The sequence below is a fragment of the Boleophthalmus pectinirostris genome, unplaced genomic scaffold (genome assembly GCF_026225935.1).
Source record: "Boleophthalmus pectinirostris isolate CB_2022bp ecotype Guang Dong unplaced genomic scaffold, ASM2622593v1 HiC_scaffold_23, whole genome shotgun sequence".
Classification (NCBI taxonomy): Eukaryota; Metazoa; Chordata; class Actinopteri; order Gobiiformes; family Gobiidae; genus Boleophthalmus; species Boleophthalmus pectinirostris.
In genome coordinates, this window is record NW_026571207.1 from 21,486,802 (window position 1) to 21,506,085 (window position 19,284).

Genomic DNA, 19,284 nt, shown 5'->3' on the forward strand with positions numbered 1-19,284 from the left:
TTACTTTGTTGAACCTGTTATATTTTGCATTTATGCTGTATGTTGTTTTATTGCTCAAAATTCTCTTTAAAAGTATGCCTTATTACTATTGTTACCAGGGTCACCTCTTCGCTGATCTGACCTGTAACTTTAGACTGAAATCCTTTACTGTGGAACATAAGGAAAGCATCAACAACTCCATGGAGACAAGTGGGTCATACAGTCTCTTATTTGAAACAAAAATAGAAACAGTTGCTTATAATGTTCTTATAATGTTTCCTCTGATAGCTTCAGATAGGTAAATTCCTCCTATGGGGCAAATAAAGGTTCTCTTTTCTTATTTAAGGTTAAAAAAGTCATGCAGGCCCAGCTATACAATGACAATAAAAAAGATCGTTTGGAACACACATCTCAAATTAAAAGCAGTTCCAAAGCAGCACACTACCCCACTGGCACAGAAACCCCATATGTGGAGCCAAAAGTGTAGTTATACTAATCCCAAAACAAATAATTTATCTTTTTACATGGCAGCAAAATGACAAGGCGAGATCTCAAGATAACAGATGTTCATCAGATTGCTACTGTTGATTAGTAATCGTTCTGGCAGGCGTTTTTAATTGCAGAAACAAAATTAAACCGCATTTAACGTAGAGCCATGTTATGTATGTCTTGTGATCATTAAGAAGGTTTAGAAAGAGGAAAACTTGGCTCATTATAGTTTCTCCTATGTAAAATGGTTGGCCTTTTAAAGTCCTCTAAGTGCTGACCTCTCTCTCCTCGCGCTCCACTGATGTGCTGTTGATAAGCGTGCTCTGATCTGCGGCTGGTATCACAGCGCCTCACTGCACACTGCCCGACCGTCCTCAATGGACTATAAATACTACACTTTTACAGTCTGCATATATTAGGCTTTATCTGATACTGTAAACAGGAGTGTGTCATCTAAATTACAGAGCATTGCAGTGTTTCATTCAGTGACTTGATCTGATGCTAATGCAATAATGATGCAATGACGTTAAATGATGCAAGAATTATATTGACAAATCCTAATTTGCATAAGTATTGTGGCTAAACATAATTACAAAATGTATTTAATATTCTTGAAACAGATTTGTACAGTACAGTACAGTATGGGGTGTTTCTTTAAAATGGCAGTTAGTTTTTCACACACGTGGGGGGAGGTTCACATGTGCTCTTCCTGTGACGCATGTTCTACTGAGTGGAACCAAATTGCAGCTTAACCTCACATTTGCCACTATCAGACAAGGGTCTTCCTCTAGAGCAGCAGGCAGCACACCTCCACACCACATGTTATATGCTAAATGTGCCTTATTGTAAAAGCGTTTCCTTGTCTTTGACTCGACTGTCTGCATTATCACTGCTCCTGAACAACAGCATACTAAAAGACCCAAGCTAAGGGTTAGTATTACAGAGCACATCCAAATCAGAGTGGGTTTTTAAAGTGCCACAGCAGGAGCAGGGCAGAGGGCAGAGCTGCAGTCGGGACGGCCAGAGGTGAAGGAGAGCACCACTCGGAGTGGAGCACTGCAGCCGCTCTGTGGAGTGATTGATTGAGTGGCTCTCAGATGCCAGGGGTCATGCATATGCAAACTGCTCATTTGTAGTTACTGCCAGGCTGCTGTCCCAAAGCCCTTGAATACTGGCCGGAGCAGGACACATCACACAATCAGATTAGGCAACCCTGTGGTCACATGCTCATACACACACATGCACGCACACACACATACACACACATCTGACTTACAGTACTACAGTTATGTGCTGATGGAACAGATCTGGGTTTAAGGCTGTGATGAGCAGCTTTAGTGTCTGTGTTATGATGTCTCTCTGTCTCTGTTACCAGCATTTAGGATCAGTGCCCTGCTCTCTCATAGGAGGACCCTGCAGTGAGATGATAGAATAGTGGTTTGAACTGTGCTCTGTGAGATAAACTACAGACAGTCCTTGCCATCAGACATATGTGATATTTTTTATTATTGAAGCCAGCTGGATCCTGGGACCTGTGAATAAATCCTCTTTGAATGATTCCTGTATGATTTCTCTGTGATGTTCAGTTCATTTCATTTGTAGAGGTGACAGCCTAATGCGTAACTCCTATTGGGCCCTGGGACAGAGGCTTGTTCGATGTGTAAACGGTGCACAGTGCAGACTCTCATAAAGGGGCTCTCTTGTGTGTGTGGCGACCCCTCTGTCCCCTCTCTGTTCTGCTGTAGTGGTATGTTTGTCCCTGCAGTCCCTTGGTTTCACATCACACTCTGCTGCTGCTGCCGGGCTTTGGGGCTCCGAGCTGTAAACAGGAGCTACACTAACATTCAAGAGGCCAGGGCACATTTTTAGGGTCTCTTTTACGATCCTCCTCCTTTTGTTGCTTTTAACTGTGCTAACAAGACACTGCTCTTTTGCTTAGTTTAGTTGTGAATATATTTTTCATTATTGTTTTGTAGAAAATTTCTCAAATTAAGGTAAATTTTGACTACAAATGTACTTGTAATCATGATAGGACAGTAAATGGGTTGAATCAGAAGAAATAAAAGCAACCAGCAACAAAGTAAAAGTGGGATAGGTAGTTATACAGTAAATATATTGGAAACATTTAATTAAGCCTATGTAACAATTTTGAAGATGCAAATTGAGCTCTTACAATATAGTAAATAGTGGTTCATAATCATCATAATGCCAGTAACATCTTGCAGTAATAGTTAATTTAACCATTTTCAAAAATGGAGAATAATTTAAAGTATAGTATAATTTTATGTATTAAATATGCATATACATTTTGTCTAAATACTTAAAGGTCCCATATTACGCATAATGGATTTTTTTTTTTTTTATCATCATATAATGCTGTTACCTCATCAAAAACATGCCTGGAGTTGTGTTTTGTTTCATACACAAATGCCCGTCTACATCTCTAAAGCTCAAATTGCTCTGTTCCACCTTGTGATGTCATGAAGTGGAAGTTTTCAAGTTAAAACCTACTTTTACCTTTAGTTCAGCGGTGATTGGCAATTTCAGTCTTAAATCATCCAAATAATTCTAGTGAAGGTGCATGGAGTTTAAAAATACAGTGGAGCACTTACTGTAAGACTACATGACATCACAAGATGGAACAGTTTGAGAGAATAATTCAGCCTAAATATGCAGAGTGTGAGTGAAACACAACTCCAGGTATGTTTGTGATCAGGAAACATTATATAACATATATATATATATATATATATATATATATATATATATATATATATATATATATATATATATATATATATATATATATATATATATATATATATATATATATATATATATATAATGTTATAATTTAGATCAGAAAATAGTGTAATATGGGCCCTTTAAAGCTCAACCACATTTCAAAGCACATATGTGGTGGGATTTATGCATTTTGGGTGGTTTATTGTGCTCTCCCACAGTGAAAAAAGATGCAAAACATGTGTGAATAATATTTACAGTGGTAGTTCTTTCTTTAAAAATTTCAATTTAGAGGCAAACAAAAAATACTGGTTTTAGTAGACTTCCCCTTTAAGTCTGTCTTTCTGTCTTTAAACATTTTAACATTCTTAATGAAATTACTTTTATGCTCTTCAAACCAACCCTTGTTTTATTCATTCAATTGGAACTGCATTAATAGAAGTACAATCCCTTCAGTGGCCATCCATTACGGGGTTCAACTGTAACTATCTCCCATTGGATACAAATGAGTGTGAATCTTGTGGGAACGTGTCCCAGAGCGGATCATGGGCCTTTGGGTGCTGCCCGCGGAGCACCTCACACACAGGGCCTTTATGTGTCAGTGTGAAGGGTGGCCACTTCCCTTCTCTGCTTCTCATCTACACCCCAGAGGATGCCATTCAGCCCGGCTTGGCTTTGGGGAGGGGGGGAAGCGGCTTCGGGAGGGGGAAGCGCGCTCTCTTTTGTCGAGGCTGTGACTGTGTGGGTCTTTTTATTTCCCCAGAGAAGAAGCAGGAGAGAGAGGAGTTTGGACACAGACAGCCTTGTTAACCCGAACCCCTAACGAGAGAGAGAGAGAGGATGAGAGCAGAGAGACACAGCCAAAAGCCACAGAAAAGCATTGAATTTAGCGAGGAAGCCAGAAAACTTTCAAGCTCTTACGTCACCGCTGTTAGCATCGCCTCCTCCCTGTCCCCTCCCTGCCTCTGTCCACATGTATGCGCGATAACAAGCTCAGAGATTTACACTTATTTTCATCTATTTTATGGGGACTGGCGCATTGCTGGTGCACTGGATTACTGTAATTTGTTTTTTAAGATTTAACAAGCATACAGCTAATTTACATATATGTTCTGAACGCAATTTTGCATGTTTATGTTAGTATAAAAATGGCTATGTGATGTAAACTTAAAGTGACGATGCAGCAGAAAACTGTTGTCCAAGCAGCAAAATACACAGTGCATTTATGGCTTATGTATATGCTATATAGATCATTATGACCACCAGTATCAGGCATTGTTACTGTATATTTGTAATTATAAAAAATAAAATAAAATAAAAGTGTGTTTACGTTCTGTTTTAGACTATACGAGAAAATAGGATTACATCGTGCTGCCATAGTCTGAATTGATGAGAAACACTGCAGGCTCCCCTCCCATTTCCTTCTCCACACATTCCATTATCTGAGACCAGGATAAGAGAGATGTCTAGAATCTGGAGCGATCATTATCATCACCTCTTTCTGCTTCTGCTGACTTATGACTGTAGCGTATTGGAAACTGACATTTAAATCATAATCAATAAAGCAATATCAATGCAGAAGAGAAACACAAGGCTATAGTTTGGACAGCGGGAGTGGCACACATATCGATAAAAGCACCATCAATACTGCAAAATGTGCTATGTGGCATCGCACTTGGAGCGATAAACCTCTTTTGTCGCTGTATTCATGCTGCTGGCACAGAGTGGAGAGGAGACTATGTTGGGCTGTGTGCATTAGACAGCCCTCTGGTAATGCTAAGGTGACAGGGCCAGTGGCACGGCTACTTTCAGTGCATTATACTCTGGGTACACAGTCTCCTGCCGAAGGACAATACAAGGTGACGCATGTGACCCAGCCCGGAGATGACCGTGAAGCACAACAGCATTGGACAGAGCAGAGATGTGCCCATGTGAGGAGACAGTGGTGAATGCTGCTGCTTCACCTACAGTAGGCTTAGAGAAAGAATCTACACTCTACTTGATATTAAAGGTCCTATATTGCACAAAATGGATTCTTGTGAGTTTTAAGCCATATTATAATGTTGTTGCCTCATCAACAACCTTCTGTGTGACTTGTGTTTTGTTTCATTCACACATGTTTGAGTAATCCTTTATGATTAGTCTGTCTACATCTCCAAAGCTCAAAATGCTCTGTTCTACATTGTAATGTCATGTAGTGGTAGTTTTCTTGTTAACAGTTAACTTTTACCTTTAGTTCAGTAAGGATGGGCAATTCCAGGGCTGAAATTGTTCAAATAACTGTAGTGAAGATCTAGGGAGTTCAAAAACACAGTGGAGCACTTCTTGTATTACCACAAGACATCACAAGGAGGAACAGTTTTTTTTTTCTAAATATACTGTAGTGTGTGTGTGCAAAACAAACTTAAAATCAGGTATGTTTTTGATGAGGAAACAACATCAGAGAATAGATCAGATCAGAAAAGATCAGAAAATAGTGCAATATAGGCTCTATAACTCATACTAAGACTTATAAAAAATGTGTTTCAGCACTCATAACTCATAGCATAACCGGTTGTGATAAAGACACATTTTCATTTTCATAGGATTTATTTTAGACTGTCCTTTTTACTGTATATTTTATTATAGTATCACAGTTCTTTCTTTAAGTTTTTGTCAAGGTGTGGCCACATCTGTTGTATAACCTTGTTTTTGACCTTGTTAAAAACACATGTTAATATGCTGTTTCTTCTGCTTGTGGGTTCACTTTGTTTTTAATATTCAAATCACAGATTTTTTTTATTTTATTATTTTATTTTTTGCCAAAGAATGGTTCACCTAAAGTGGCACAAGTTAATTTATGCTTGAGCATTAAAATACAAAATTAAATAAAGTTTGTTGATTTTTAGTTTTTACAATTCATTATCTTCGACAAGGACTCTCTTAAATTGTGGCAGTTAATTGCACTAAAACGATTCTATCAGTGATAATGAATGCAACATTACTATTAGTATTACAAACATCTTGTTTGACAAATGCAGTCATGCAGGTAACAGCTGGGCCACATTTGATTGCCTTTTGTACAATTCCTGGTACAAAGCACAGGCTCTGAACATGTAAACCAAATAACATAATTTCATTCGATTAATAGCAATATTTCTCCACCTTGTTAAAGCAAAGGAGCCACAGTAATCCATATGTCTTGACCTAAAACCATTCACCTTTTACTGCACCTGAAAAAAGGACAATATAAATGTAAAGGGAGAAATAGCCATGCATAAAAACAATTACTTTGCTATCTTAATTGCTTTCCAAAGAAAATACTTTCTGTCACCTTTCCAATTAAAACATATCCGCCAGCTATTTGAGATGTATTTTTAAATGGCGCCTGCAGCAGGTCTTGTTGTCTAAGATAGGATTGGGTTCTGTCACCACATTTTAATGACCGCTTTCTTTTATATATGCAAAAAATGTATGAAGACTAATACTAGCAACAGTCACATCAGGACAGACTACTTTAAAGGTATAATGGCAAAGCAAATGGATATGTTTGCATTTTTGCATACATTCAGCTTAATTTTGGGTGTGTTTTTTAAACTAGCAAAGGTAAAGGAAGCTTGCTTGAGAAATTTTCTGTCTTAGGGGAAATTATACAAAAATATCTTGCTCGTTGCCATGATGTAGTAGTACTTCTAGCTTTTGTACTAGTAACAGCAGCAGATAGTGATGGGTGTATTGATAGCAAGAATACTGACACTGATGTATGTTGAAGTAATAGTAATTTTCACCATTTCTTTCTATGATATGATATAAATGATTGAATGCACTGGTGTCATTCTTGGCCAGTCAGTCTAATGCCTGAAAGATGGTTGTCCTTCGTTGATGAGACAGGACACTGGAGGACCCAAAGTCTGTCTGTTTGTCTCTATGGTGCGCTGTGTGTGGCATCATGAGGGAGGCGTCTGAGGGAGACCATCTGTTCATCAATTTGTCTACTGCTTTGCTTCATCTTCTGTTACCCACACTCCCCATATAACCACCCTATTTATTTATCAGGCTCCAAGGGTCATGCAGGTAAACTGGTGAGGCATATGCACACAATTGTTGCATCTATTAAGAGGACATTTCAGACATTAAAGCTGGCAAAGAGGCCAAAGGACACATGGCTAGCTTGACATATTCCAGAAATGGATAATGAGGCTATTGGAGCAGCATGTGGTTTTTCTAATGTTTGTTTATCTAAAGTTGGAACTGGTAAACTAAAATATGTCACAACAACAAATTCTGGAGCATTGCAATTGTGAAAATCACGTGCATGCTAGCCCATTAGGATAGTGGTTGCCAAACTGTGGTTCAGGTAACATGGTTTTATATTTGGTCTGTAAGTGGAAACCTATTGTATTTCAGTTCCAATTAAGGCTTTTAAAAAATCTTCTTTACACCTTATATGATCCATTCTTCTTCTTCTTCTCTATCTTACATTTATTTAATTACACATGTTTTTATTGCTAGACTATGCCTTGAAAAACATATTTACAGATTTGACCTGTAACTTGGCTTGGTGATGTCACATGCTTAACTTAGGGATACATTTAATGCTACACTGTGGAACATTCCTGGCAAAGCAATGGCGTCTCCAGGGCGGACCCTCTAACAAAAAGTGCAGCTTTAATTTTGTACTGAAATGTGTTGAGATTTAACAGTCGCATTCATTCACATTTAAACTTAAAGGTGCACCGTGTAACTATTTTTGTGGAGGGTCTGCCATCTCCTTATCTCCATGGTGACACTGTTGCTTTGCCTGAGATGTTCCACAGTATGGCATAAAACAAATATATCTTGTAGTCATTCAATTACAGGTGTTTGTATTTCTCAAAACTACCACAAAACATGTATTATTTCTAGGAATGGGTCCACTTCTTCACAGATCTAAACTGTAACTTGGTTTGGTGATGCAACCTGCTTGTCTCTATGGAAATGCCATACTGTAGAGGATTTCATACAAAAAACAACACCATGGAGTCAAGCAGGAAATGGACCCCATACCAGAAAAGTTACAAAAGGTGCACTCTTTAAACCTGGATCAGAATGGCTCAGTCTTGATTCATCTTTGCTGGCTTTGTTCTTCTTCCTTAGTCACTGCCTTAGGACACATTTTATCCTATTATATATAAAGGCATAGACCATGAAATGCATGTTAGAAGCAATGTTCTCATGCACATTTACCCAAACAAAATGCCCTGTTGTCTTCCACGTAGGAAACATGGGAGATTGGTGGATAGAGTAGTGGAAACAGTGGGGGCAGGGTGCTGTAATGATAACACATACTGCTCTTTAGCTGCCACCTTGCATGTACACGCAGGGCCATGATGGACACGGAGTCGACCATAGGGGCTTGAGAGATTGCTGGGCTTTGATCTTCTGCGGTGACTCTCGATTACCCATCATTCACTGGGGCTTGGGCTCAGGGGAGAGACAGGATGGTCTGTTAACTCCTGCTCTGATGTGCCCAAGAGAGATGCCAAATAGCAGCAGATACACATGAGCACACAGCAAGAAGTTTGTTTGAACTAAGATGGAGAGCATATAGTCTGTGTAATTCTACTGTAGTATCTTGATAGATATTGATGATCTTGTTTAAAATGTTTAGGAAAGGGCCCGTATTTCGTTATTTTCTGATCTAACATATGTGGAGTTGTGTTTTGCTTCATTCACACATGTTTAACACATAAATCCTGTATATTTAGGTTGAGTTCTTCTCTCAAACAGAAAACTTTTTTTTTCCACCTTATGATGTGATTGTGATTATGGGGTAATACTGGAAGTGCTCCACACCTTTACGAGAATCATTTGGATAATTTCAGCCCTGGAATTGCCAGTCTCTACTGAACTAAAGGTAAAATGTTGCTGTTAACCTGAAAACTACTTCTTCATGACATCACAAGGTAGAACAGAGCATTTTGAGCTTTGGTGATGTGGACATAGTAATAATAAAGATTACTCAAACATGTGTGAATGAAACATAACACAACTCATTCTAGCAGTGCTTAAAGCTCACAAGAGTCAATTTGTGTAATGTAGGACCTTTCAGTTGGACTAAAATTGATTTCTCCCCATATTTTAAAGAACAATAATGACTATTATGACTATTTCAAATTCCAATATTCTTTTTCACTAGATTTTTCCATTCTGTTTACAAATACAAAACATCTCTATGCATAGAATATTCATCGATTCCCAGGATTTTCAACAGTGAATATATTTAGTCGACATATTCGATGATGGGTGTTCATGCAGGGAGACAAGCCATTGATTTCTCATAAGGTACAGATGGCTCCTATTTGACCAGCAGCCATGTCACATAATAAGTCATATTTGCACAGCCTTTCAACCCTTTAGCATCATGTCCATTTATATCAAATACACACTAGAGGAGGTGGTGCTCTACTGTAAAACATAATACTGTAATCGACAGCATCACATTTTACAGTATGTAGGCCAACTGCAAATCTGTACTGTTTAAAGGGCCTATATTACACTATTTTCTGATCTGTTACAATGTTGTTTACTTGTCAAAAACATACCTGGAGTTGTGTTCTGTTTAATTTTGAGCTTTAGAGATGTAGACAGACTAATAATAATGGGTTACTCTAACAACTGTGAATGAAACAAAACACAACTCCAGGTATGTTTTTGATGAAGTAACAGCATCAAGGCTCACAAGAGTCAATATTAATAATATATTGTGTTGTATGTATTGTATTATATGTATGTAAGTACGTAGTGGTCTATCATTGTCTTACTGAGAAAACTGTATTTTTAATTCATACATGTATAACTAATCCCATATTGTTGTTTTCACCTACCCCTTATCACACACACACACACTTCAGTGCTTATTTGTGATTATTCAAAAAAAATAATAAAATAAAAAAATGGCTGCTTGCTTTGGTGAAATGACACTATGGAGGAAAGGGGCCTCTCAGCTCTGCAGTTTTGAACAGCTAGCCAATGGACCATTTTCTCTTATTAGGCCATTTTACATCAATATTGCGGTTTACAATGAACAAAATGTAATAATGTTTTCCATCTTGTGTTTTGCAGGATTCCTCAGTACCGGAGACCAAGCTGCAAAAGGGAACTATGGACTTCTGGACCAGATCCAGGCTCTGAGGTGGATCAGTGAAAACATTGGCTTCTTTGGGGGAGACTCTAACCGCATCACTGTGTTCGGCTCTGGGATTGGGGCTTCATGTGTCAGCCTGCTCACACTCTCCCACCACTCAGAAGGTAAGGCTGGCTGCACATGTGCTGCTGGAAAATGTTGAATCCAGGGTCATTCAGTATTGAAATACATCCCTATGTTTGTGTACAAAATGTTCTAGGAGCCAAACCACTGCATTTATGTAGTTTAATGGACCCATATTATGCTAATAGGTGGTCTATGTTAGAATGTTGTTTACTCGTCACTAACATACCCAGAGTTGTGTTTTGTTTCATTCACACATGTAGACTGACCAATAATAAGGGGTTACTCAAACAAGTGTGAATAAAAAACACAACTCCATGTATGATTTTGAGGAGGTAACATGACATGACCTTAAATCTCACAAGAGTCAATTTCCCGTAATATAGGACCTTTAAAGGGATAACAACGTTGCATGTCTGCAGGCTTTTACGGCGTAGTTACATGTAGCTATTGTAAGTAAGCAGCTCTTGATATAAACATTGTTGGTCTGATCGCCTGCTGCATAGGTTAGTGGTGTGACTCCAGCTCCCACAGATGAATACTGCTGTTGTGTCCTTGGGCAAAACATTAATCCCCCTCAATCTGTGTACCATTCCTTCATTCCTTTTTCAAAAAAAAAAAAAAAAAAAATCTTCATTTTTTGTCTCCAAAACCAAAATGAAAAAAACAGATAACGATTCATTTTTTCAGTTTTCGATTTTGTATTTAAATGAATACGGATAGCAGCTGTTTACTGTTTTCTGTGACTTAAACTGCGATGCCGGACTTTGCGCCACATACGGACTGAACCAGGACTGAGACCGTGACTGAGACCGGAACTGAGACCGGGACTGAGACCAGTACCAGGACCAGACCAGGACTGGACTGACACCGGGATCTGGTTTAGTCCTGGTTTAATCCTGGTTCAGTTCTGGTTTAGACCTGGTTCAGTCCTGGTTCAGTTCTAGTTTAGACCTGGTTTAGTCCTGGTTTAGTCCTGTGTTAGTCCTGGGATCAGTCCTGGTTCAGTCCTAGTTTTGGTCCCGGTGTCTGTCCTGATCAGTCTATGTGGGCGCACCTCTGGGTCCATCCTGACACTCCTGGTTCAGTCCTTGTTAAGTTCTGGTTTAGTCCTGGTTTAGTCTGTATGTGGCGCAAAAGTCTGACATCGCAGTTTAAGTCACAGAAACGGGATTTTTTTTTCCATTATTCATTTAAACACAAAATCAAAAACTGAAAAAAAACAATCATCCGTTTTTTTTCATTTTGGTTTTGAGACAAATAATGAAGAAAATAGTTGTTTTTTTCGTTTTCTTGTTTTTGGTTTTATTTTTAAAAATGAATGAACGAATGATACACAAATTCCCCTCCTCCCCCAGTGTCTGCATGTGTGAATGTGTGTATGTGAATGGGTGAGTGCTTGCTTTAAGGTCGAAAAGCCTTAAAATACAAACGTTGCTATTTAATCAACATAGTATTATTTATTAGTGAATGTATTTTAATTTAGTCAAAAATAAACAGGCAGTCCCCAGTCATTTAAATTGTAATACATTTGTTCAGGCCACTTTATGTATATGCAATGTGATTAGTTGCTTGCTTGGATACTGTTGTGTTACTCCTGGTTATGGCTTCTTCATGGTGATTTATGGCCATGCGTTTAATTCCAAATGGCACTTTTTCATGTTTACTCTGTGCATGTAAAAAGCATCAGTCATGTCCGTGTTGGTACTGCATCATTAGATTAACTATACCACAGTACAGGTAGTTCTTTTGCAATATAAAAGATATATCTGTACTACCATGTGAAAGTGTCAGCTGCCTGGATACATGCACATACTCATGCTTAACCCAATGGAACTCCACTCAGTCACGTCTTCACCCATGTGTTTAGGGGCCACATATTTGTTGTATTTAATTGATAGCTGTGGTGTGAACATGACAGGGAATCAGAATGTCGATGTAACAGCAATCATGCATTCTCACAGTGTTTATGTGGCAATAATAATCCAAATGAAAAATCTTTACATTGGACCACGCTTGTGTGCGCCGTGAGCATGTTAACAAGCTGCAAACACGCCGCCTCCCTTTGTAACGCTCATCTTTTATCGCGCATTACAAGGATTACATTATAGGAATCAGTGTTGCGTTAGATAGAGGCCTGGTCTGTGGGAAAAAAGCTGTGGTCAGTAAAATATTATAGCTCATTGATAAGGTCTGACGATCAAAGACACACACACACACACGCACATTTCAGGTTTTTTGAAAGTGAATTTGCTGAACTTTTATTACTTTGTTGTGCTGCAGTAACAGAACCATTATAAATTTTAAGAATACTGCGTTATTACTTTTTCCACTCTATCACTTTTTATGGGTCAATAATACAATTACTAATTCTAAGCCTCTGCAATAGTGTGGCCATATGCAGGATACACACTGGACAGTCATAATTGTAGTTTGCAATTAACTTTTAAAAGAAAAATTCAATCTCACTTTTGATCTTTTTGGAGAATCCAGAATCACTAAAATGTCTCTACAGGAAAACCCCAGGAAACACACAAATCATTCATGCTTCTTGTCACTTGCCAAAACTGTTTTTTGGTTAAAAAGAAAAAAAATCAAGTTAAGTTGAGTTAAATCAACTATAAACTAAAAGGGTCCATTCTGGTGTGACTTCCAGAAGGCTTTTGTGTCCCTGAATGCATTCTGATCAATTTGCATCAAAGTGACACTAATTGCCTTGATTTCCTCTGATGAGTGAAGATGGTTTTGGATTGATTTTTTTGTACCATAAATGCCTTTTTTATTCATACTCCATAATGCCACGCTCCGTGTAGCATGTTATTATAGTGCCACTGAAACCATCTCCTCTGCTTTCAGTAAATTGGATATTACCAGCTCTGTTTTTCTCCGGAATAGAAATGTATGCCCCACTGATGGGATAAAAAAAAAAGGAGTACGGCAGGAAAAGTTGAGAGATCTCAGAAAATTGAAAGAGGAAGCCTTCTATCACACCAGGAGTCTCACTGTGAGCGTTACCAATGGCAATCAGATTTCACGCAGCCTGTCTCCCAGCACAGATTGTTGTAATTATATAAAGTTTAGGCACTGGAGTGGGCTGCACATGTGAGAGGAAACCCAAGTGAAGAAATGTCTCTTTGCACCTGCTCTCACCACCTCTCCTCTGCCTCCACACCCTCAGAGGAGGAGACGGTGAATGATCCGGTTGCTAAGGAAACATCATCAACAACAAGGGAATAAGCATCTGGATGTGCATAGAAGTGAAAATTAAAATTGGTAATGAAATGAATTTGCCTCTCTGGCATGTGAGCACACATGGCTTTCTCTGGCTAGTGATCTGTCATATCTTTTTTGTTTGTTAGAAAAAAGTTTTTTTGTTTTTTTTCTTCATAATATAAATTTTGTTTGATTGGTTTACCCAGCACAAATCAGTTTTTGGGTAATAAAATGCACTGTTTAGCTTAAAAGTGCAAAATGTATTACATAGTCAGTGGTCAATCAGAGTCTTTTTATACATTCACTGATTGACAGTAACTAAATCATTACCCAATCCTGCATCTATTTTACAATATACAGTATGAGCTCTTTTTCATATTTCTTTATTTTGTATTTTTTAATGTTTTATGTTTTGGACCTTTTATTGATTATAATCCAGTTATTTGCACCTTTAACATATCTCAGCTGTCCTCCCTGATAAAATACTTACATTTTCTCAATAGTATAAACTGGTATAAATGGTAAACAGTAAAACATGTCCCACTATTTTGCCTATAAACTGTTGATATCCTATACCATTTTTTAGCTGAGACTGGTCTGGAACAATATATAGTCGCTACCTGCTGCTTTTGTCTGTAGAAATGAAAGCTCAGGTGTCAGCACTTGCATGGTGCGTTTTGAAATGTCGAGTATATTATGGCAGAATATGATCGGGGAGGACAGGCCTGACGCGTCCACACAAACCCTTCCCTTCACCCTCTGCAGGATAACGAGGCTCAGGTAAAAAAGGAAACCTAAATCAGTGCTGACACTCTGTTGTGGAGCTCCCTGTATTAATGACAGTATCCCCACTCCCACTGTACACAGCCTGCCACCAACGCCTGCCTCCCCTGCATACACATAACAGCTCCCATGCCTTTTGGTGGCAGAGTGACAACTTACTTCAGATGCCCCGTCGCCCCTGCTGAAGCCTATTTAATAATCTGGATCCTCCTATATCACACCACCCCTCTGGCCTTTTTCACTGATTGCCTGCTCCACTGGCCTGGCCTCGCTGGTGTGTCCGAGTGGGTGTGCCGAGGGCTTGGGTCTTGGGTTACATCCATCACCCACCTCCCCTTCTTTCCCTCTCTCCTACTCTCCCCCTTGCTCCCCCCTTCTCTCTCTCTCCCGCTCTCTCCTCTTTTCCTTTCTCCCCCTCTCTCCTCCTCTTCGACTCTCTCTCTCTCTCGTGCTCCTCCAGCCTGGATGTCCGCGTGTGTGTGAGGGCTTCGACCTGCTTTGCCTCCTCCATCTAATCCTCTCCTGGCTGCACCCATCTGTCTCCCAGCTTTCATGCACACTGAAAACATGCAAGAGATACAGGCTTTCTTAACCAGTTCCAGCCTCTCCCCTTCTTCTTCATCCGCTCTGGTTCTGTGTTCCCAGTCTCCAGCATGTGCGGTGGTGCTATTAATGGCTGCCTGGTCGTCTGCTGTGAGCGAGCGAGCGATGGAGCTGCACATCTGAGACTTTGGTAGCAGAATGGTCATTAAAAGAGCAGTCTCTCTCGCGGCAGGAGAGTGTTTGGAGCCCCTTATTGGATGTTTCACAACAGTTGTGTTCCCACTGGGGGAAATAGCCAGCCACATCTTTTGCTTCAGCTTCAAAGAGCACATGACAAAGTTCAGAGGCAAGCACATTAGCTGTTTCTATCTAATCTGGCTCAAACTGAATGCAGATTCATCACATGGGCAGCAGAGTGTATGAAACTGCCTAAACATAACTTTTATTTAATTTATGGACAACAGAGGGGTGATAGATGGTCATCTCGGTGCATATATAAAATAAGCTGTCTGCATCAGTATCCTGTCCATGGATATAAACAGGGATGTCGATTCACAGGCCCAGTGTGAGGGAAGGGCTGGTGAGGAGCCACTGAAGGTCGTTTGGTGACTTTTTCCCCCTCTTCCTGTAAGCAATCAGGATAAAAGCTCCGCTTCTGAGGAAGTGCTCCCCTTTTAATGGAACGCCTTGGACATTAAAGACAGCTAGTGTGGAGGATCCTTCATGCCAATGTCAGCTTTCATTTTTATTAAGACTTCTGGGTTATTGAGCTCTATAAATGTGCATGTTAAATGCCTGGCTTTTATTGCAGAATGAGTTCCAAGTCGTTATAATGCAGGACACCTCCAGCAAACAGAGAGACCATCAATGGTGTTATGAGCAGTGTGATGCCACGCAGTTCATTTGACTAAAGCTTAGCATTGTTTATACATGAATTGATATTAATATAAAACAAGCACAGGATAAAGTGACTAGATTAAAACATGGACAAATTCACTTCACTTTAATCAAATATGTAAAAGTTTGCTTGATGATGAATCTGTGTCCTTGATGTGATACTGTACTATTTCCTCTGGAGAGCGCACTGGGCTGGACTCTGATATGGTTACTATAGTGATACGGTACAAATGAGTACAGTACATTTGTCTTGTGGTTTAAGGGAGTGAGTGCAAAGACGCTTGGGAAGAAAATGGGTAATTAGTGTGCAGTAATGCAGAAGACTCGTATATGTGAAGAGATAAATACCATGATGCTATTTGTGGTAAATGTCATAATATTTTAAAACACTTGTACTACTTAAACAGAAGAAGAACATTACTGTTCACAATTGACAACATGTAATTAAGCAGACATCATACTGAATACCAATGAAATAAATGGCCTGGTTTAATAAGCAGCTATTAACTGCATTATTCGCATTAAAGTTATACTAATTATCAACCCTGTAGGAACTCCAAATGGCCAATGAAATAAGCAGGTTGTTCTGGAGAAATTGTAAGTGTTACAGTACAGTATGGAAACCTGTAAGTGGTGGGCCATTTTGCCTTGTTGATTTTGAAGCACAAATCAGCCCCAGTGATTGCTCTGTGACATGTATTTAACAGTTGGACATATAGGGGAATGAAATAACTCAGGCAACACATTTATTGGAGTTGGGATCAATCTGCTTCTGTCAATCCTGCTGATACAGTACAGGCATTACTGAGCTGCATCGCCACAAGCAACAAGCACTGCTCCAACAATCATTCCCCATAAACATGCAGCCTCTAGACCTCCATTTAGGTACAAAACGCTCACACTCTGTGCCGCAATTGTCAGGATCTATTTCAACCTGGAGAGACTCAGACAGGCACAAAGAAGAGGTATTTGTAGTTTTATTGAATGAGTTAGCTTCAGAAGACACAGTGATGAAGGGCGTGGCCGATTGATTAGATGACGTTTAGGAGATGTTGTTCCCCTGAGGCCTGGACCCTGGAGGTGGTAGAGGTGAAGCCGAGGAGAGTGAAGGGGACAATGAGATGAGGAGAAGCCGAGGAGTGCTGGGGAGGAGGTGGAGCGTGACACAAACCAAAGCGGCCGTGCACCTGCAATAGGGGTTTAAATTGGGCAGACTGGGTGCTGATTGGACAAGGGGGAGGTATGGTGAGTATTTGGAGTGAGGGATGAATGCTGAGAAGCAGATAAACTCCAGAGAAGCTGTGAGATAGACGGGAGTGAAGTTAGATCTTCCAGGTTGAATTTTGCGCTAAGCTCTATTTTAGGTTTGAGGCCCTTCTTCTTCTGTCAGATCCTCGGCAGTGGTAGGTAGCAGTACACCCACTTATCATCGGTGGCCTTCATGTCTTAGGAACTGGAGTTGAATTTTGGCTGCAGCAGCTCAGTGTTCACACACCAACTCAATAATCGGTAACCCTGTCACAATAATTACAGTATTGACTTGTTGTCCAATAAAGGAAAGAGCTGGAACTTTATTTTTGGGAGTACATATTGTGTACAATTTCTTTGCACTAATATATTTATTTACTTTTGAACTCAACTATTTGTACTGTGTAAATTTTCTGATAGGGGGTCTGCCACAAGCTTGTTTTCTTGGAGATATTTTTGCTTTGCTTGGAAGTATGGCATTAAAGTCACCTATGTTGCATTTATTCAATTAAGGGTGTTTTAGAGACAAGCAGGTCCACCAGACAGTTACACAGAGCCACGTTAAAGTTTAATGGTGATCTGCATTAGAATTTTTGTGGCATAGGCATGAAGTAGCTAGCCTGATTCATCAGCTATTTTCACTTTGTGGAAACCATCTGACCTCACAGCATTAGAACTTGTTCGCTCGACAGTAGTCGGGTACTTTTTTCATTTAACCAATCACTGCTATTTGGTCATGACGTATGTAATGTGCCGCTAACGAGGATAACTGGCATATTAAGCTTTTCCCAAATCCCTTAGGAAGAACGGCAATATCGTCTTTCCCCTTGATAAAATTCAACAAACATTCTCTTTGTTCCGGCTTTAAATCCTCGACCTTGGGAATCGTTACCAACACAGAATGTATGGCTCTTCGCTGATTGGCTGGTGCCTGGACTTGCACTTCTGGGGTTCTTGCAAACCGTCTAGTGTATTGCGATTCCTGACCTAGTCACTGAAGAGAAGTGAAACTGATGGAGGCACTAGGTGGCACCTGCCTGGCTATGAAGTAGCCCCAGCTCCAACATTATTGGGATATTTTCTAAAACAATAGGTTATTAGGTACACTATATTGCTCTTCAAAATTAGCTTTTGTGATAAGCCTAGTCTGAGGTTCAATTCCAGTTCCAAACAATGCTTATGACGTGCCCTTGGGCAAAACACATGACTACCGTGCATGTGTATGGAGGTGGTGTGATTAGTGTTGGCAAAGGGTCTGCACTGGCAGCCACACTCCATCAGTATACCTCAGGGCAACTTTGACTATCTTAGGACCAGTGTGTGTGCAGTGGTCAAGAAGGGCATCTGGAGTAAAATCAAGATGCAAATCAACGTATGCTTGGAGGCTGATTTGTATTCTAGGGAGGAAAAAGAACAAAGAAGAAAGCTATGGGTTTAAAAAAGGCATGCACTCCCCGATAGTGCATTGACAACCTGTGTATACGGCAAACAACAAAGCCAGATAGTCAGCGTAAATAAATACACGCATTCTTGTTCCGTGGAGATGCCTTCCCCCTGGTTTAATTATCGCTCTTGTCAATCGAGGCAGAAGAATACAGCACCTGACACGCCGCGTCCCCATTCTCTCATCTCACATAGGCCGCATTCACACCCGGAGATGCACAGACACCCTTCAGCCAACAGTCAAATAAAAAATAAATAAAAAATGGAGGAGATAGCGACATTTTGTTGCCCCAAACAACCAGGTAACTTTACAGTGCTGGATCGCTGAATGACTTTGACACCTCGGAAATGGGGTCTATTCAACTTTGACAATTGTCCCTGGTTTTCTCAAGCACTATGCATTTGCACAACAATGGCAGCTGTGGTGTGTATTGAATAACATCCCTGAGCAATACATGGGCATATGCGGCCATTTTTCAGAGGTTACTCCCACTTGCATGTCCTTTATTATTAGATATACCTATGCAAAAGGATGTAAAAGTGAGAGATACAAGACTGCAGTCATACCATACTCCATACAATTGTAGAACTTATTATGTACCAGATAACCCTAAGTCCTGTCAATCATCACAGGTTTTCCTTACAACCTCTTGTATACAGCCAAGATATATTTGTATTACTATATTTCTATATTTTATTTTTATTTGTACATATATATT

The 19,284-nt window shown here is 39.7% G+C and overlaps 1 protein-coding gene across 5 annotated transcripts in view; it reads left to right on the plus strand.

Annotated features, from left to right (window-relative positions):
* The window catches only part of nlgn3a (neuroligin 3a), a 129,349-nt gene that overhangs the window by 61,319 nt on the left and 48,746 nt on the right, over positions 1-19,284 (plus strand). For all 5 annotated transcript variants that reach the window (XM_020928243.1, XM_055159296.1, XM_055159295.1 and 2 more), the window contains one exon: positions 10,294-10,479. In XM_020928243.1, coding sequence (XP_020783902.1) covers positions 10,294-10,479 — 186 coding nt within the window. The remainder of the gene's footprint in view (positions 1-10,293; positions 10,480-19,284) is intronic.